The sequence below is a fragment of the Jaculus jaculus genome, chromosome 17 (assembly GCF_020740685.1).
Source record: "Jaculus jaculus isolate mJacJac1 chromosome 17, mJacJac1.mat.Y.cur, whole genome shotgun sequence".
NCBI classification, from domain to species: domain Eukaryota; kingdom Metazoa; phylum Chordata; class Mammalia; order Rodentia; family Dipodidae; genus Jaculus; species Jaculus jaculus.
In genome coordinates, this window is record NC_059118.1 from 59,513,015 (window position 1) to 59,533,277 (window position 20,263).

The 20,263-nt window shown below is 46.7% G+C and overlaps 1 protein-coding gene across 1 annotated transcript; it reads left to right on the top strand.

The window, feature by feature from the left end:
* Positions 1-939: 939 nt before the first annotated feature.
* Positions 940-10,292, top strand: Gcm2 (glial cells missing transcription factor 2). Its single transcript, XM_045136255.1, has 5 exons — positions 940-1,032; positions 6,180-6,432; positions 6,701-6,813; positions 7,996-8,121; positions 9,405-10,292. Exons 1-5 carry the CDS (start codon positions 940-942, stop codon positions 10,290-10,292), a joined length of 1,473 nt encoding a protein of 490 aa, XP_044992190.1.
* The last annotated feature ends 9,971 nt before the right edge of the window (positions 10,293-20,263 follow it).

A 20,263-nucleotide genomic window follows, 5' to 3' on the forward strand; every position in this document is an offset into this window, starting at 1 on the left:
CTCTGAACCCACCTTCCCTGGCAGTCCAGGGTCCCGCCCTGGCCTGGGGGCAAAGAGTGACGTGGGTGATCCTCGCTTTTTTCGCTTAGTGGGCTCAGAGATGCAGAAGGCTTCACCTGGGTCCTAGGGAGCCCACATCCTTTTCTCTGTGGAGCCCCTAAAGCCTTGCAAGGCGCTTCTAGGGCGTAAAGATGTACTCCCCGGCGAGTATTCCACTACGGTAGCAAGACAGCCCGCGAGTGAGATTTGTGCGCGCGTGGGTGGCAACCGAGAGCTGGCCCGATCCGGGGCTCTTACTGGACAGGAAAGGACGGAAGGAGGGCGGGGAGGCAGGGGGGAGGGGACGGGCTGCAGGAAGGGAGGGGTCCTGTGGGTTTCTGAGTCCCTGCAGCTCTGGTCGTCCTCCCTCTCGGAGACCGGCCTCCTCCGGGCTCACCTCCGAACCGGAGCCGCGAACTCCCGGCGCACGGAGCTGGGAGCGCGCGACAGCCGAGGTGCAGAGGGAGTCCGATGCTCTGCGGGCTTCGGGGGTTCCGCGCCCGGCTCCCTCCATGGAATTGAAGATTGGCTCTGCTGGAAAATCTCTGCTTTTCAGACGCCCCAGCCCCAGTTTAGCTTCAGCTGCCCTTCACTTTGGGACTCAGTTTAAGTGCCCCCAGGGGTCCTGGCACTGGGGTGACCCGCGGGCTGCTGGAGCGTGGGCGCGGAGGAGAGGAGTCGCGGGGCGGCCCGCTCTCACGAGCGGCCGGCGGAGGACCACGCAGGGTCCAGAACAGGACGGCCACCCACCAGTGCCCTCACTTTTCTAAACTCTCGCTCCTTCCCTCCCTCCCTCACTTATTTCCTTTCCTTCCGTTTTTCTCAGAAAGGAAAATCCCCCTTGCGCATCTCCCGTTTCTCCTTTCTTCTTTCGGGGGGGCTCTCAGGGGACCGTCGCTGATGACCGCGGACGCCCCCGCGCAGGACCTGGACCCGGCCTTCTCTTACGGGATGAAGCTCACCTGGGACATCAACGACCCGCAAATGCCTCAGGTGAGGACGACCCTCTATCCAAAGGATGGAGAGAGCAAACATCACACGCGCGCACACCCACCTGTTCGTGGGTTTGTTGAGAACGCCCACTTGTAGGGGGTCACTGGGCCTCTGTTGAGGACAGCGGACACCAGCATGTGTGTCTGTCTCATGGTCGCTAACTTTCCCACGTAAATCTTCATAGGAAACCGTTTAATTTTGCCTTTTTGAAAAAGAATCACATTGAAACAATGCAGTAAGAGCTCATTCCCCCCACCTCACCCCAGCATCCAGTCAATTTTCCCATAAATAAGTTATTTTTTCCTTTGGGGGAGTCTGGTTCTTATAAGGGGTATTGGTAATATCTCAAAAGAAACGCTGAGACATAAAACCAAACAACAAAATCTCCAAGCAGACAAGCGAACCTGTAGGAATTTCACATTCATGCTAGTCCCACTTTGGCTAATTGGGTGAGAGGTAAACTGGCTGTGTGACCTTGACAGTCCTTACATTTGTGTTGGTCTGAGGTTGACCTGTCATCAAGTGATGGAACTAGATAATGATCTCAAATTTCCTTAAGATCTGCCTTCAGGACAGCTCCCCTGGGTGTTAACACATTTGAGCAGAAGAAACCGCCTGCCATCCCATCACTTGGAAACTGAGTCAGGAGGATGGAGAGTTTGAGGCCAGCTAGGGTTACATAGGGGCCCTTTCTCAAAAAATAAGAGAGGGAAAAAAAAGAATTAAAAGGACATGGAAGGAAAAGGATGGAAAGAAAAGGGAAGGAAGGGAAGGGGAGAGGAGGGCAGAGAAGGGGAGAGAAGGGAGGGGGAGAGAATGGAGGGGGAGAGAATGGAGGGGGAGAGAAAGGAAACAATCTTTAATCTCAGCACCTGGAATGCAGAGGTTGTGAGTTCCAGGCTAGCCTGAGACTAAATGGTGATTCCAGGTCAGCCTGGGCTGGAAGGAGACCATCCTCAACAAACAGAACAAAGTTTCCAGGGCTTCCCAGCCAGCACCTCAAGAGCTGGGGAAACATGGAAGGGCGAGTTTGCCCCCTCAATGGGGATAACTGAAGGATTAATTCGTCTGGATAATTGAATTCTTAATCCTTAAATGGAAATGTTCACATTTAAAACAGACATTTGCTTTTAATACAAAGTTAGAGTTGATAATAAGACATCTGTTTCATTTCTGACCTTGAATTTAATGTATCACATAAACGTTAAATTATGCCTCATGGTAAACACAATTTCAACAGTATATCGGTAATTTTGGAAGTAAACTTTCATCTTCACGTTAGAACTGTCTAAATGGGAACTGCTAACAAGGTCCGCTGATGAAATTGCTCTGTTGAGAGCACTTTGGCTCTGCAAATGTTCTACCTAATTTTCCTGGGGAGCAGGAGGGGAGACACATACAAGGAGCTTCCCCTGGTGCTCGCTGCCCTTTATCTTAGCAAAGCCCCTGGTTGCTAGAGAGTTTTTGGTTTTTTTTTTTTTTCTGTTGTTGTTGTTATTATTTGTGGGGTGGTCCGGGCATGCCCAGAGCCTCCTGCCACTGAAAACGAACAGCAGAGGCATGTGCTACTTTGTGCATCTGGCTTTATATGCATACGGGAGACTTGAACGCAGGCCAGCAGGCTTTGTGAGCAGGTGCCCTTAACCACTGAGCCATGCCCCCAGCTTTTTGCTCTTCCATGTAATTCCCAACTGTGCCACTATGGAAGCTTATCTAAATGCCTCTTCCTTAGTTGTTGGGTACACTTGTGCTGGCGAGGTCATTGCCACAGCCCTGACGGGGTCTGTGGAGGCAGAAGCAGAAGCAGGCAGCCAGGATGAGGACTAGCACTGAGGAGCAAGGAAGCATCATGAATGTGGAGGGCACCACCTCACAGGCTGGGAGTTTGGAGAAGATAAAAGGAGAAGCAGAAAGTGGGGGGGAGTGTATTCCCCTTCCTGTCCTCCCTCTCCCACGGTGATGTGACCCGCTGTGTTCCGGCAGCAAGCCCTGTGGGCCATGATGGAGGGGACCTGGGAAATGGTGAATCAAAATAAACCTTGCCTCCCTTATTTTTGTCAGGGATTGGGGTACAGCGACAAACGTAAGTAACACAAAGTGATGAGACTGCTTGTCTTGCCTAGTTGCTGTGAGAATTCCAGATGCTGTGTAATATGACTTCATGAGCCAGTCTGTGTCCCGTCATTCAATCCTGTGATACAGTGCAAAAACACCTGCGGGGAATACACAGAATACACAGGATCGTGTTCCAATAAGTGTGTGTGCGCACGAGTGCATGTGTGTGCGTGTGCATGCATGTGTGCGTGTGTGTGGTACTGGGGTTTGAACTTGTGGCTTCATGCATGCCAGGCAAGTATTCCACCACTGAGCTACGTCCCCAGCTCAGCCAATCATTTTAACAGATTATTGTAATTTAAATTCAATATTCGTTTCAAGTGTGAGAAAGTGTTTTTCTTTTCACTTTTGAAAATGTAAAAACTATTCTTAGCTCAAGAGCATACAGAAACAAGGGCCAAGCTGGATGTGGCCAACAGTCTAGTGAAACTAGCTAGCATGGCTCTGCTGAAAGCCCAGCATGAAAGAACTACGAGGTGGGGGATGGGGAGATGGCTCTCTCAGTAAGACGCTTGCTGTGCAATCATTAGGACCTGAGTTCAGATCCCCAGACCCACATAAATGCCGGCCATGTTGGTGTATGCCTATTTTTCCTGCTCTTGGAAGGTGGAGACAGGTAGATTCCCAGGGCTAGCTCGCTAGTTAGACTACTAGACCCTTCAGTGATGAGTGAGAAGCCTTGCTTCAACAAATGAGGGTCTCCAGCCTCCACACACACATGCCTGTGCACATAGGAGAGCATGCATACATACACACATGCGCACACACATACATGCAAAATCGAGAAGTTACATGTCAGAGTCACTCAGCATACAGGCTTTCCCATACATAAGGATGGCATAGAAAAGCTGCTTTTTTGAGGAGAAAACATTTATTTGTGTAAAGAACTTTTCAATAATGGAGGGAGGCAAAGAATTGAGAGCTTTCATTTTTAGAAGATCAAATGACCTGTAAAAACTTTATTTTTAGTTTGCTTATCTGTGAGCTGAGATCATGCTGAAATGAGAAAAGATTCTCCAGACTGCAATTTAATGCATTGGGGCAGGTGGGGATTACAGATAGCATTTCCAACTGTAGTGTTTAGATCACCTTTAAAATGTGTTATGTGTCCATTTTTCCTGAACAGCTTAACATGAAGCAGTTTTCCCTATCTGGGAGAGCTTGTGATTGATTTCAGTTTTGGTTATTGTTTGGGTAAGAGGTAGATGTAAATATAGTTTTTCCATTAACAGGCATTTATTTTGTATTAAAAATACCTCTATACTTGTTTTACATGGTTTCTATACAGTGTGGTGATATGAATGCTGCATTGTAAAATTCAGGTATTAAAATGTGAATCTGTAGTTTAAAAGAAAAACTAGGCCGGTTGATGCACACGTGTAACCCAGCACTGGGAAGGGCAGAGTCAGGTGGATTGACCCCAGTTATACAGTGACTTAGAGGCTAGCTTTGGCTTCATGAGGCCCCATCTGAAACAACACAGTAAAAACAAGAGAGCCTGCTCAGTAAGGGCTAGTTTTTACCGAAACTACACAAAAACCCATGTACTGCAGTTTGGATAAGGCATGAGGGCTGGGGAGATGCTCCGTGGTTAAAAGAGCTGGCTTATGCAAAGCCTGTCAGTCCAGGTTTGATCCTCCAGAACTCTTGTGAAGCCAGATGCACAAAGTGGTGCATGCATTTGGATTTTGTGGTGGCAAAAGGCCCTGGCATGCCCATTCTCTTCCTCCCTCCCTCCCTCCCTCCCTCTGTCTCTCTCTGTCTCTCTCTCTCTCTCTCTCTCTCTCTCTGTGTGTGTGTGTCTTTCTGTGCTTACAAATAAATAAATAAAATTTTAAAACAAATACAGCATAAGCAAAATCCAGTAAGCATGAGAGCTAAAGCGATGCTCAGTTATTTAGATATGCCTGTGGCTTTTTGTGGAGGAACATGACAATCACGTGTGGCTAGGGAGAGGGGCAGGCATTCCAGTGCCAGACACACTCACCATTCCCTCAGAGCTCAAAATGTACCCGGCTGGTGACCACCAGAGTGCCTTTCCAGCTAGCGGGAGCCTGTTACTGCCTCTCTGACATGGCTTCGGGTGTCACTGTAGATGGGAGTGACAAGTTTGGGAATAGAGAGCTAAGAGCTTTCACAGGAAATCACTGACTTGGAGATGTTCGCAAGTTAAGTTGCATTTCATTGAGAAAGTATTAGAATGACTTTCAACTCTACACTTTTGATACTTAATTTGAAAATGTGTTCAGCATTTAAACACACCAAGAAGTAGAAGTGTTAAGGAGCCCAGGCCCTAAAGTCGGGCTGTCTCGCCAAGCGGCCCAGAGCCAGCTGTTGCCAGCTGTTGCCAGCTGTGCAAACTTGAACAAGTCAATTGACTTCTCAGTCCTTCGTGCCCTATTCTGTAAAATGACAGGGATAACTACCCCTACTTCCTACACGGGGTGTGTAGACAGGATGAACTGATACACAGTATAATAGAATGTATAACAGAATGCTAGCAAGTGCCTAGAAAGTTGTTAAAAACATGGTGATGGTGCATACCCTATAAACATTAATGGGTTGTTAGAAAGGAAAAAAAAAATCCATTTGTGCACTATGGTGCTATATAATAACATGTTTGGGGGGGTCTCTGAGTTTAAAAAAGAACCTTTTAAAAAAGACTTTTTATGAGAGCGAGAGCAAGCGAGCGAGAGTGTGCGTGTGTGTGTCTGTGTGTGTGTGTGTGTGTGCGTGTGTGAAGGGGTTCACGAGGACCTCCTGCCACTGCAAACACTCTAGATGCATGCACCACTTTGTGCATCTGCCTTTCTGTGGTTACTGGGGAATCGAACCCATGACCTACCCCTACCCCTCCGAAAAAGAGAACCTATTCTTAAGTGCTGGAAGAAAGTTCGAAGCATGATAAGCCGGAGGGGCGGCGCACGCCTTTTCATCCCAGCACTGGGGGAGGCCGGGGCAGGAGGGCCGCCGAGAGCTGGAGGCCACCCTGAGACGCCCCAGCCCTTCTCTTTCTGCCGGACCCTGCCCAGGAGCCAGCCCACTTCGACCACTTCCGGGAGTGGCCGGACGGCTACGTGCGCTTCATCTACAGCGTCCGGGAGAAGAAGGCGCAGCGGCACCTGAGCGGCTGGGCCATGCGCAACACCAACAACCACAACGGCCACGTCCTCAAGAAGTCCTGCCTGGGCGTGGTGGTGTGCGCGCGCGCCTGTGCCCTGCGCGGCGGCTCGCGCCTGCTGCTGCGGCCGGCCATCTGCGACAAGGCGCGGCTCAAGCAGCAGAGTGAGCGCGGCCCGGCCGGGAGGGGGCGCCGTCGAGCCGGGGGGCACACGTGTAACCCAGCACTGGGAAGGGCAGAGTCAGGTGGATTGCCCAGGCCGCAGCCCCCAGCCCACCGCCAGCCCTCCCCCAGGCCCAGCTCTCCCCCAGTGCCCCAGCCCCCTCCCCAGTGCCCCAGCCCTTCCCCGGCCCCCAGACCCCCTCCCCTTGTCCCAGACCCCCCCCCCCCAGCTCAGGGCAGTGATCAGTATCTCTCCCCTGGGCTTTGCAGAGAAAGCGTGTCCCAACTGCCATGCTGCTCTGGAGTTGATTCCTTGCCGAGGCCACAGTGGGTACCCTGTCACCAATTTCTGGCGGCTGGATGGCAATGCTATATTTTTTCAGGTAGATGGGGTCAAAACATCCTGGGGGCTGGAGAGGTGGCTTAGCACTTACTTGCCCGAGAGGCCTAAGGACCCAGGTTCTATTTCTCAGAATCCACGTGAGCCAAATGCACAAGGGGGTGCGTGCGTCTGGAGTTCCTTTGCAGTGGCTGGAGGGCTCCAGTAAAATAAAAATATAAAAAAGATTTAAATTTAATTTTATAAATTAATAGTTTAAATTAAAAACAACAGCGTTCGGGCTGGAGAGGTGGCTTAGCGGTTGGTTGAACGCTTGCCTGTGAAGCCTAAGGGCACCAGTTTGAGGCTCGATTCCCTAGGACCCACGTTAGCCAGATGCACAGGGGGGCCGACGTATCTGGAGTTCGTTTGTAGTGGCTGGAGGCCCTGGCACGCTCATTCTCTCTCTCTCTTCTCTGCCTCTTTCTGTTGCTCTCAAATAAATTAACAAAAATAATTTAAAAAAAAAAAAAACAACAGCTTTGGGTAAGCATTTCCATTGCATCATAGGGACCAAAGCACCTGTCACCTGTCCCCAAGTCTCTGGGTGAAAGCAAGGATGGCCCAGGTGGGCTGTAGATTCCCAGGGACTAGCTGAGGCACTGTCGCTTGGGTTTTATTGTTTAACAAACCCAAGTTGACCTGGAACTTGGCTTTGTAGCCTCTACTGCATTGGGATTCACAATCCTCCTGCCTCAGCCTTCCTGGTGCTGGTCCCTAATTGATCCAGTCCATGGCTCTAGGAACCCCCTGATGAGGATAGCTGTAAGCCACCACACAGGGCTCAAAGTGCTCTTTGGCAGATGAACCAAGTCACAGCCACTTAATATGATGAAAGGATTGCAAGTCATTTTAAACATGTCTATTATTATTATTATTTATTGGATTTTTTTAAGTGAGACAAATGAGACAGAATATTGCTATGTAAATCTTGCTATGTAGACCAGGCTGGCTTGGGTCTTTTGTGACCCACTCACTTCAGCTTCTAATGTCTTGGACATCTTGGCTAAGATGCCTGCTACTGATGTTACTTTATTTTTGACTCTCTCTTTCTGTGTCACCTTGACAAAACAAAATAGAAAATCTTGGGATTTGGGGAAAGACATGATCCATTTGTGCATAGCTTCCAACATAGCCAACCTCCTTTATAGGAACAGATGGATGATTCATGTCTTCATTAACACAGGCCAAGGGGGTTCATGACCACCCAAGACCAGAGAGTAAATCGGAGACAGAAGCTAGAAGAAGTACACTCAAGAGACAGATGGCCTCTTTTTATCATCCTCCAAAAAAGAGAGGTCGGGATCCAGAGGTAACGTGGAGGGGACATGGCATTGAAATCTGTTAATTTTCATTCCAAGACACTCGGTTGTATATGCCAACAGTGGTAATGGTGTTCTTGAAAGGGTATTTTACATATTTATCAGTCAGTTATTTGTTACTGTAACAAAATACCTGAGATAATAAACTTAAAGGGAGGGAAGGTTTATTTTGACTCACAGCTATAGAAGTTTCAGCCCATGACCCATTGACCAGGCTGGCTTGGGTCTTTTGTGACCCACTCACTTCAGCTTCTAATGGCTTGGACGTCTCGGCTAAGATGCCTGCTACTGATGTTACTTTATTTTTGACTCTCTCTTTCTGTGATCCTGTGTTGAACCAGTGCACCATGGTGAGAAGTGAATAGCATCAGGAAGGAAGGAGTCAAGTTCCCAATCTCTCCTCTAAGCACGTGTCCCTAGTGACGCACAACCTCTCCCTAGGCGCCTCGTACAGAGTCCACACTTCCTATTAGTGCTGCTTCAGAGACCAAGCCTCAACCGCGCGAACTATTGAGAGACACCAAAGCTATACGCCGTAGCAACGCTATTTACACAGGAACAAAAACATTTCTTGGGGCAACTTGATCCGTCTGCCTTTTCACCAAAGCATGCCAAGCGGGCAGAGAATGAGCACCAGGATAGTAGAAAGGGACACTGGCCACCTCCATGTGCCGGGCACTGGTCTGAGCATTTATCCAGTCCATGGATCTAGAAACCCTCTGATGAGGTAGCTGCAGTTAAGCCCCGTGATTGAAGTGAGGCATGTAAGGCCCAGAGAGTCTAAGATCCTTGGGGAAGCCCACTGTGAGTGGTTCCTGAGCCTCAGTGTTAGGGACACATCTGTGGGGGAACAGGACCAGCAGCCACTCAGACGCATCTTCCCTGGCTACCAGGGACCCTCCTCATAAGTGTCTTCATGAGCACCCTGGGATCCCAGGCCCAAATCATACACTTTAGTAGGGCAAGACTCCCCACACTGAGAGACTAGCTGGAAGTTGTTTTACTGTTGGTTTTTTTTTTTTTTTCTATTTTTCTTTTTTCAAGGTAGGGTTTCACTTTAGCCCAGGCTGACTTGCCATTCACTGTGTAGTCTCAGGGTGGCCTTGAACTCATGGTGATCCTCTTATCTCTGCCTCCCAAGTGTTGGGATTAAATTAGGTGTGCACCACCATGCCCGGCTTGGAAGTCTGTGTTTTTTCCATGATTGGCTGTCACCGTGGGTGAAAATGTCCACACAAATCGGTTACATATCCACATTTGCCTCCTTCTTCAGGCAGGAACCACTCAGAACAACCATGGCCGTGTCAACAGCACACCACCCCTGGAGCCCGTGGAACTGCTGCAGGCGGCTGCTGACACCAGCTGTCCCTCTTCAGGTCAGCCGGGTCTGTCCTTCCCAAACTCTGCTGCTTGCAAAGCTACCTGTGACACAGCTGCCTTTCAAGGAGACATGGTACCTTCCTTTCAGAAATATCCAAACCCAAGGATCTATGTGCCTCTGAACAGGTCGCCTTGCAGCTATGAGTTTGCAGGACCGGGGCAGGCAGCTTCAAGCTTGTATCCCACCTTGTGTAAAGATCCCTGCAATATCCTCAGCGACGCCGACTGGGCTCATCTGGACACATTACAATGCAACGTCAGTTCATACAGCAGCCACGAGAGAAGCTTGGATTTCACGGGGAGGCAACCCGGCTGGAAGCGTGATCCTGGAAAACCTGGCCTTCGAGACAGGGCCGACCATGAGCAGTGCCAGGCCGTGGCCGCACGCCCCCATGACCACCCAGAGCTGCCCAGCAGGTACCTGGTGACACGGCCAGCAGGTCCGCCAGCCGTGCAGACGGTGATCACCACCACAGTGGCCTACCAGGCCTACCAGCACCCTGCTCCAAGCCATGGCGGCAAGGTGCAGGAGGTCAGCAGCCTCGCCAGCTGTAGCTATGCTTCCGGAAGCTTCCCAACGTCCATCTATCCAGAAGACTTGGACCCTCCAGCTGCCACCAGCCAGGCCCTCAGACCCACCCTGTCTTTGCCCCCCATGGCCGCCCCCTCCATGATGGACGGAGGAGAGGCGTGGGATGTGTGTCTGTCTGGAGCAGGCGCTGCACTCAGTTTCTTGGAGAGGCCAGGGCAGCTCTTTGACTTTGACAATGAGGACTTTTAAAGGGCATTCCCACTGGGCATAGTGGTTTATACCTTTAATCCCAGCACTCAGGAAGCAGAGGGAAGAGGATCGCCGTGAGTTTGAGGCCACCCTGAGACTACACAGTTTATTCCAGGTCAGCCTGGGCTAGAGTGAGACCCTACATTGAAAAACAAAACGAAACAAAACAAGGCGTTCCTAAGTGCTATGAGTGTGTTTAATGCAAATATGGATAGGCGGAATGGTCAGCGGAGGATGTTGTCATTTGGAAATGTTTGACAGTCTCAGGAAATCTTCCATCGTACATTGAACCTTGCAGCTCTACGTTGGAAATGATCAGGGAGGTGTGAGTCTCCCATAAGAGCCAATAAGCAATGTGGAAGAGACCTGGAAAGTACAAATGTCCTGGTTTCCCTTAGCTGATTGGCTACAATTCCTAGTTGTCATTCTAAGAGTCTATGAAGGAATTTCACACATCCATCAATAGTCCTGGAAGCTGTCTAAATAGATTCAGATGTCGTCACAACTTCATCCTGAATCATTTCATAAATGTAGCGGGCAGTCAAGGCAGGGTCTCACAGCGTAGTCCAGACTGGCCTCTGCTCCAGGCCCCTGCCTCAGCCTCCCCAGTGCTGGGATTACAGGCATTGCTCAGGATTTAGAAACTGCTCCACTGGCCTCGGGAAATGACCTTAATCATTTTATCTCTATCTATAGCTTAAAAAAAAACTTCACCAATTATAAAATATAATTATTTTAACAAGATTATTTTCATTATTTTAACTATAGGAAGGACTTCACAAGAAACAGCCCAACAATAATTATGGGTAGTTACTGGATTTTATGTTTTTTTTTTCTGATTAGATTTTAAAATTAGAATTGATATACTCTTGTATTCTGTTTGCCAATATTTTGTTGAGAATTTTTGCATCTATGTTCATGAGGGAGATTGGTCTGTAATTTTCTTTTTTTGTTCTATCTTTGCCTGGTTTTGGTATCAGGGTGATGCTGGCCTCATAGAAGGAGTTTGGTAGAATTCCTTCTTTTTCTATTTCCTGGAAAAGCTTAAGAAGCAATGGTGTTAGCTCTTCCTTAAAAGTCTGGTAAAATTCAGCAGTGAATCCATCCGGGCCTGGGCTTTTTTTAGTTGGGAGATTATTGATAACTGTTCGGATCTCCATGTTTGTTATAGGTCTATTTAAGTGATTAATCTCATTTTGATTTAATTTAGGTAGGTCATATAGATCAAGGAAGTCATCCATTTCTTTCAGATTTTCATACTTTGTGGAGTATATGCTTTTATAGTATGTCCCTATGATTTTTTGAATTTCTCTGGAATCTGTTGTGATGTTACCTTATTCATCTCTGATTTTATTAATTTGTGTCTCTTCTCTCTTTCTTTTGGTCAGATTTGCTAAGGGTTTATCAATCTTGTTTATCCTTTCAAAGAACCAACTCTTTGTTTCATTAATTCTTTGGATTGTTCTTTTTGTTTCTATTTCATTAATTTCTGCCCTAATCTTTATTATTTCTTCCCGTCTACTGATTTTTGGTTTGCCTTGTTCTTCTTTTTCCAAGGCTTTAAGGTGAAGCATTAGGTCGTTTACTTGAGACCTTTCTAATTTCTTAATATAGGCACTTAAGGCTATAAATTTACCTCTTAGAACTGCCTTCATTGTGTCCCAGAGATTTTGGTATGTTGTGTTCTCATTATCATTTGACTCTATAAATTTTTTGATTTCCTTTTTGATTTCTTCATTGACCCACTCATCATTTAGTAGTGTATTGTTTAGTTTCCATGATTTTGTGTATGCTCTATAGCCTTTCTTGCTACTGATTTGTAGTTTAATTCCATTGTGGTAAGATAGAATGCAAGGAATTATTTCAATTTTCCTGAATTTGTTAAGATTTGCTTTGTGTCCTAATATATGGTCTATTTTAGAGAATGTTCCATGTGCTGCTGAAAAGAATGTATATTCTGCAGCCTTTGGATGAAATGTCCTGTATATATCTGTTAGGTCCATTCCTTCTATGACCTCATTTAGTCCAGATGCCTCTCTGTTTATTCTTTCCCTGGATGACCTGTCAATTGATGAGAGTGGGGTGTTAAAGTCACCCACCACCACTGTGTTTGGTGTTACCTGTGACCTTAGTTCTAATAGTGTTTGTTTGACGAATTTGGGAGCCCCCATGTTAGGTGCATATATGTTTAGGATTGTAATGTCCTCCTGTTGGAGTGTGCCCTTAATCAATATAAAGTGACCTTCCTTATCTTTCTTGACTAACGTCGGACTAAAGTCTACCCTGTCTGATATTAGGATAGCAACCCCTGCTTGTTTTCTAGGCCCATTTGCTTGAAACACCGTCTTCCAACCTTTCACCCTAAGATAATGTCTATCCTTTGTAGAAAGGTGAGTTTCTTGGAGACAACAAATTGTAGGATCCTGCTTTTTAACCCAGTCTGCAAATCTATGTCTTTTCGTTGGGGCATTGAGACCGTTGATATTAAGAGATATTATTGAAAGGTGTGTATTTATGTTTGCCATTTTTTTGTGTGTGTGTGTTTCTGGTTCTACCTGTGCTCTCTTCTGTTAACTGGTATTTGAGTATAGCTTGTTTTTTCTAGGTTCCTTATATGTGTGCTTTTCCTTTTGTTCAGCATGGAGGATTCTATCAAGTATTTTCTGTAGAGCTGGTTTTGTCTTCAAAAACTCCTTTAACCTGCTTTTGTCATGGAATGTCTTTATTTCTCCATCTATTTGAATGGATAACTTTGCAGGATAAAGTAACCTTGGTTGACAGTTGTTATCTTTCAGAACTTGGAATATATCACTCCAAGCCCTTCTGGCTTTAAAAGTTTGTGTTGAATAATCTGCTGTAATCCTGATGGGTTTGCTTTTGTAGGTAACTTGATTTTTCTCTCTAACTGCTTTCAATATTTTTTCTTTGGTGTGTGTGTTTGGAAGTTTGATTATAATATGGCGAGGAGAGGTTCTTTCTGGGTTTTGTCTGGCTGGGGTTCTAAAGGCTTCCTGTATCTGTATTGGCACCTCTTTCCCAATTTGGGGGAAATTTTCCTCTATGATTTTGTTGAAGATGCCTACTATGCCTCTGGAGTGGAGTTCTTCTCCTTCTACTATGCCCTGAATTCTTATATTGGATCTTTTCATAGTGTCCCGAATATCTTGAAAATCCCACTGATACTTTTCTATAAGTTTGTCTTTCTCTTTGTTGGACTGCATTAGGTCTGCCACCTGGTCTTCTAGCTTAGATATTCTGTCCTCTCCCTCATCCATCCTACTGGTGAGATTTTCTACAGAGTTTTTTATTTCATTAACTATGTTCTTCATTGCTAGTAATTCTGACTGGTTTTTCTTTATTATTTCTATTTCCCTATTTATGTCTTGTATTGCCTTCTTTATTTCATTAAATTGGTGTCCTGCCTCTTCTTTGATTCCTTTGATTTCCTCTTTGATTTCCTCTTTGATTTCTTCTTTGATTGTTTTCATGTGTTCTTTGACCTCTTTGAACATATTTATAATTATTCTTTTGAACTCTTTCTCAGGCATTTCCTCTAACTCTTTCTCACTGGAGGACATTTCTGATGCATTAATACTTTTAGGTGGATTTATATCGTCTTGCTTTTTAGTGTTTCTTGTGTTATAATGTATATATTTTTGCATCTTGGATTAAGTTAATGCTTGGATTTTCTAGCTAGCTGTGTATTCTTAGCTGTATCAATTGATTTGATGTAATATATTTTCAGGGTAGGACCTTAGGGTATTAGGTGTGGCTCTTAAGTCTCTCAGAGTATCTACAAAGATGTTCTTAGGGGTTGAGTTTCCCTGCTATAGGAGTATTCAAGCAGGCTGAGTGGAATAAAATACAGGTAGATTCTAAAATTTAACTAAACACTGTACACATTCAATCAAAAACAGCTCCGAGTATGTATGCAAGAGTAGTTATTATAATGACCAGATCCTCTATCAACAAAGAGGTTTAGATTTCTGGTCTGTTGAGGGATCCAAGTCAGCTTGTGACCAAGTGAGACCCTTCCCTTGTGCAATCCCAGTTACCTTGGGTGATTTTGGTCTCAGTCAAGTTGCTGCCTGGGTCGTCGGGCTGCTGTTCTGATTTCTGGAGCTGGGCACTTGCTTTTCCTACGGGGCAAACTGAGCTACTGCTGCTGCCTCTGCTGCTGCTGTAGCTGCCACTGCTGGAGCCACCACTGCTGCTGAAGCTGCTGCTGCTGTGTCCACTGCCGCTGCTCCCCCTGAAGCTGCTGCTGCGGGATCTGCCGCTGCTGCCGCTCCTGGGTCTGCTGCTGCTGGGGCTGCTGTTACCGGTGCTGGAGCCGCTGATGTTGCTCTGCAAAGCCAAAGAATTCCAGGACCCATGCAAGCCAGAAGCCCAAGGGCACTGAAGTCAGAGGATTTCTGGAGAGCCTCTGGTCTTCAACCGGCGTTGGAAGGCTAATCAAGCTGGGTTCCAACGTCAGTAGTCCAATAGCAGTTGCAGGCCCGAGAATCACTGAACCTGGTAGCTGCTCAGTCCACGTGGCCAGATGCCTCAGCAGTCCCAACCCGGCACTGCAGATGGTGCCGGAAAGCCTGGAGGCCTCCTGAGGAGCTGCTGGGTTTCGATCCACGTGGGTCTTCAGTTGATGTTGGTCTTTAGTCCGTACTGGTCTTCAATCCACGCTAGAAGGTAGGGAGCAGCTCCGGCAGCCAAGTGGAAGGAAGGAAGGAAAAAGGGGTAAAATTAGAATTGAGATGCTTTGTTCAAACATAGAATTTTTTGTTCCTTTCTTATTCTTCATTAGTGTAATTGATAATGTTCAATTCAGTATAATAAAGATGTTTCAAACTAATGTAGTTGACACAGATTACTTCAAAACAGAAAAATGAAATGTTACTTGTATTACAACCTGGGGAAAAATATAAAAACAGCTCAATAGTTTTAGAGTTTCTTTTAGAAATACATGTTTTAAGCTGGGCGTGATGGCACCTGGGAGGCAGAGGTAGGACGATCACTGTGAGTTCGAGGCCAGCCTGAGACTACATAGTGAATTACAGGTCAGCCTGGACTAGAGTGATACCCTACCTCAAAAAACCAAAAAAGAAAAAAATTACCTATTGTTGTTGGGCGTGGTGGCACACGCCTTTAATCCCGCACTTGGGAGACAGATGTTGGAGGATTGCTGTGAGTTCAAGGCCACCCTGAGAGTACATAGTGAATTCCAGGTCAGCCTGAACTAGAGGAAAAGTCCTACGTCAACACACACCACACACACACACACACACACACACACACAGAGAGAGAGAGAGAGAGAGAGAGAGAGAGAGAGAGAGAGAGAGAGAGAGAAATACCTATTGTGCTCTGTTATAACAGAAAATCAAAACCTTTGGAGGAGGACCTGGGAGGGGTATCTCAGTGGCAGACAGCTCACGTAGCATGCCCAAGGCCCTAGTTTCAATCCTTTAAACTGTGCCCATGGTATCCACACGTACACACACTTAGGACAGGGTTGGAAAGATGGCTCAGTGGTTAAATGCTTCCTGCACAAGCATGAGGACCTGAGGGGATTTGAACCTACCTGAATTTGAATCTCCAGGACCCACATAAACAGCTGGCCCCGGCCACATGTGCCTGTAACCCCAACGCCACAAAGGAGAACAGAGACCAAGGAATCCCCTGGGCTCACAAAAGCGGCAAACTCCTGAATCAGCAAGAGACTCCGGGTCAAATAAAGAAGAGGCGAAGCAGGGACACTGGACGTTCTGCTCAGGCCCCTGCGGGTGGGTGGCCCTCTGTGAGTGGTGCAAAGGTGCCACAGCTACATACCTGTGCACACACGACACATACCACATTACATACACACGCAAGCCATATATATATACACACACACACACACACATACATATACATACATGTATATATATATAGGGTAATACTGTTTTCAAATAAAGATAAATTATGTAGAAAATGCATTTTTCAGAAGTGGAAAAAACTATCTCAAATTTGGGTAGACTTCTATTTTGTCGGATGTGGTGTGTGTGTGAATGATAGGCAGTTCTGTGTGTGTGCAGGTGTGAGCACTCAGTGTGCATGCCTGTGGAGGCCAGAGTTGCACATTGGGTGTCCTCTGTGGTCGACAGGGTTGCATCTGGAGTTCATTTGCAGCAGCTAAGGGCCCTGGCATACCCATTCTTTCTTTCTCTCCCCTCACCCCATCTCTAAACTTGGAAATAAATAAATAAAATTTTACAAACAGAATCAAGAACTGGAGGATGAGAAAAGGCCAGCCCACAGACAAGATCACAGACCAAGGGAACAGAACAGATCTGGTCCCTGAAGAGGAGGAGGAGCCTAACATCTGAAGGAAGCATTGTGTAAGATGGGTTGGATTGGCCTTCAGGTCCTAGAGCCTCAAAGTCCATGACATTTAAAAATTATAGAGGTTTGGGCTGGAGAGATGGCTTAGCGATTAAGGCACATGCCTACAAAGCCTGAGTACCCAGGTTTGATTCTCCACATCCCACGTAAGCCAGACGCACATGGTGGCGCATGCCATGTTTGCAGTGGCTAGAGGCCCTGGTGTGTCCATTCTCACTCTGTCTCTCTCTCCCCCTTTCTCTCTGTTTCTAATAAATAAATAAAAGCAAATCTTAAAAAAATTAAAATTTATAGCGATTTAATCAAAAGCAATGTCAAAACATTGAAGAATGCAAGCAGAAGTGGGACCTGGTCTGTGTGAGTTCAAGAGGAGCGGCCGGTGCTGAAGGGTGAGGGCTCTTGCTGGCTGGGGAAGCAGGTAGACGAGCACTAGAAGCCGTGCAGGAAACGGTGCTGGTGGCAGGGGTGGAAGGGGGAGGCTCAAAATGTAATCTGGACATTCGTCAGCCAGTCTGGGGGGAAAATGGCAAGCTCCGGGTTTAGCAAGAGATCCTGTCTCAAGGAAATAAGGCAGAAAAGCAAGAGTGGCGGATTCCCTCATCCTCCTCCAGCCTCGGCACATGTGAGCACAGGCAAACACATTTGTGTAATTATGGGCATACACAGCAGGTGTGCGCATGCACCCACACACATTCTCACACACACACACACACACACTCACACACACACACACACGCTACGGAGTTAAGCATGAATCGTTTTGAGTACAAGTATACCCCAGATAATGTATGGACCTAACAAAACTTATTCATCACTTACCTGAATCAAACTGAACTGGGTATCACATTTTATCTGGCACTCTTAGTTGGGATGTTAGAATTTCATTTTTTATCCAAAATAGAGTAAATAACATTGGATAAACCAACAGGCTGAGTGTGTATGTAAAACAATTTGGTTGCTATATATGAAATAATGTTTAGTTTACTGTGTATACTGCCCAGTGGGGGAAATGTTTCAGCCTCTGTTAAAGTTTATATCATAAAGGAATTTGATATAAGGTTTTAAAAAGCCAGATGTCACCCATTGCTATTTTTATTTGTAGCCACACTGAGAGAACAGCCTGGATTCCTGCTTCTCGTCTTTCCTCATATTGGTTCATGCAAACCTGTGCTCCTAGGTGCTTGGTGGCTGGATAATGTCTTTGACACTAACCAGCCCAGTACAGCTGAGTCTTCTGGTCCTCTCTCAGGCAGCTGAGCTACCCACATAGTGTTGTGTATTATAATTATCTGAAAGGCTTTTCCTATGCCAGGCACTCTGGGGCCCTGGAACGGTGAGCACAGGGGAAGAGAAGCCCCTTCCCAGCCCTGGCCACCTGTGGCTCTCCCCATAGATGTTCTTAAAAGGCACTGCAGAGTAAAAATGCCAACCGTGGGCAGGGAGGGGTGGTCCCTCCATCTGTAGAAAACGTTATCTTTCAAATGCCTCTTAAGGGGCTAGAGAGATGGCTTAACGGTTAAGCGCATGCCTGTGAAGCCTAAGGATCCCGGTTCAAGGCTCAATTCCCCAGGACCCACGTTAGCCAGATGCACAAGGAGGTGCACACATCTGGAGTTCGTTTGCAGTGGCTGGAGGCCCCATTCTCTCTCCATCTCTCTGCCTCTTTCTCTCTCTGTCTGTTGCTCTCAAATAAATAAATAAATATCAAATGCCTCTTAAGGGTGAGGTTTTAAATACCCCAGTGGAAAAGGCTTCCTGTGCAGATGCTCTATTTGGCTGCAGTACGGAGCGGGTTGCTGTGAACCACCTGATTCCTGCCGTTAACCGCTTGTGTACTAGGTTTTTAAAGATCCTCTCTGGCTGTTGTCAATATGAAACAATAAAACCCCTCAATTCGAATGCCCCCAGAATGAAGAGAGTAAAAGGTGAGAAAGTAAGTGGAGCACAAGCATTCATCTCTCTCTGTTTCCTCACTGAGGACAGAAGATGCCCAGCTGCCTCACGCTGCCAATGCAGTGAGAGCTGGCCGATGGGCTGCACCCTGCAAACTGTGATCTGAAACAAACTTCCCTAAGTTTCTTTTCTCTTCCCTTTCTCTCTCTCTCTCTCTTTTAATTGAGCCACTCTAGCCCAGGCTGACCTGGAGCTCACTCTGTAACCCAGACTGCCTGGAATTTCTGGTGATTCTCCTACTTCAGACTCCTGAGTGCAGAGACTTAAAAATGCAAGCCACCATACTCAGCTTATATAAAGAGGATAGATTATGTTGGTTTACAGGACGTGGCCTAGGCAATCCAGCCATTGCTGTTTGCAGGCTAGACAAGTCTGAGATCCTGGTAACTGCTCATTCCACAAGGCTGGACACCTCAAAGGTCCCAATGTGTTGCTGAAGTTCTGGGGGATTCCTAGAGAGCCACCGGGTCTTCAGTCTACATTAGAAGGTTGAAGAAGCTGGGTTCCAGCACCCATGAAAGATGGCAGCATCCGGGTACATGCCCTCGCTCTCTTTCCAGCCTAGGACTCTAGTCCTGGCCCCCCAAATATGCCAGTGTGTGTCTGTAACCCTGCACTTGGGAGACAGAAGCAGAGGCAGCAGAGGCAAGAAGATAAGTTCAAGGCCAGACTGTGACAGATGAGAGCTGTCTCAAAAAAGGGAGGTGGCTGGAGAGATGACTCCGTGGCTAAAGGAACTTGCTTGCAAAGCCTGAGTTCGAGTCTGCAGAACCCATTGAAAGCCAGAAGCACAAAGCGGGACACGGATCTGGAATTCACTGGCAGTGCCAAGAGGCCCTGGTGCGTGCATTCTCTCTCTCCTTCTAAATCAATAATAAATATAATACTTTTATAGGGAAAAGAGAAGAAAAGAAAAAATGAAAGAGAGGAACCAGGAACCACTGGAGAAGAGAGGGTAGAAAGAGCATGAGAGCTGGGGGAAGGGGCGGAGTGCGGGGAACCCTGTCTTCTAGACACGATGTGGCACTGCACCCAAGAACTCACACGCGGCACCCGAGCTCCCTGCACGGGATCGCACTCCTTGACAGTCGATGGTGGGTGGGGAAGGGCTTCATGAGACCCGCCTCCTCCCAGAGCAGCTACTGGAAGAGGGGGTCATGTTCTTCAGTGGTGTTTCTATTGTCAATTTGCACATACTTCAACAAATAACCCTCCCCCTCATGCTCATGCCAGCACCCCTAATTTTTAACTTTGTGAGACACACACACAAAATAGACATGAAAGGTAGTTGGGAAGAAGTTTAGTGGGAGTAGAAGGGGATAGAAGAGGAGAATGAAAGTGAATATGATCAAAACAAGTTGTATACATGTATAAAATTTTGAAAAACGCAAAAGAAGGGAGGGAAGGAAGGGCACTGAAGAGATGGCTTAGAGGTTAAGGCTCTTGCCTTGGAAGCATAAAGACCTAAGTTCAATTCCCCAGTATCTATGTAAGCAAGATACACAAGGTGGCACATGCATCAGGAATTCATTTATAGTGGCTGGAAGCCCTGGCATGCCCATCCTCTCAATCTCTGTATATACTCAAATAAATTAATTAAAAATTAATAAAATAAGTTTTAGGAAGAGAAGGAAGAGAAGGAG

What these genes read in the sequence shown, in the direction of transcription:
- Gcm2 (XM_045136255.1), top strand. Translation starts at nt 940, where the DNA reads ATGACCGCGGACGCCCCCGCGCAGGACCTGGACCCGGCCTTCTCTTAC. An exon ending in ACGACCCGCAAATGCCTCAG is followed by an intron (nt 1,033 to 6,179) that starts GTGAGGACGACC and finishes GACCCTGCCCAG; the next exon opens with GAGCCAGCCCACTTCGACCA. An exon ending in AGAGAGGTCGGGATCCAGAG is followed by an intron (nt 8,122 to 9,404) that starts GTAACGTGGAGG and finishes CTCCTTCTTCAG; the next exon opens with GCAGGAACCACTCAGAACAA.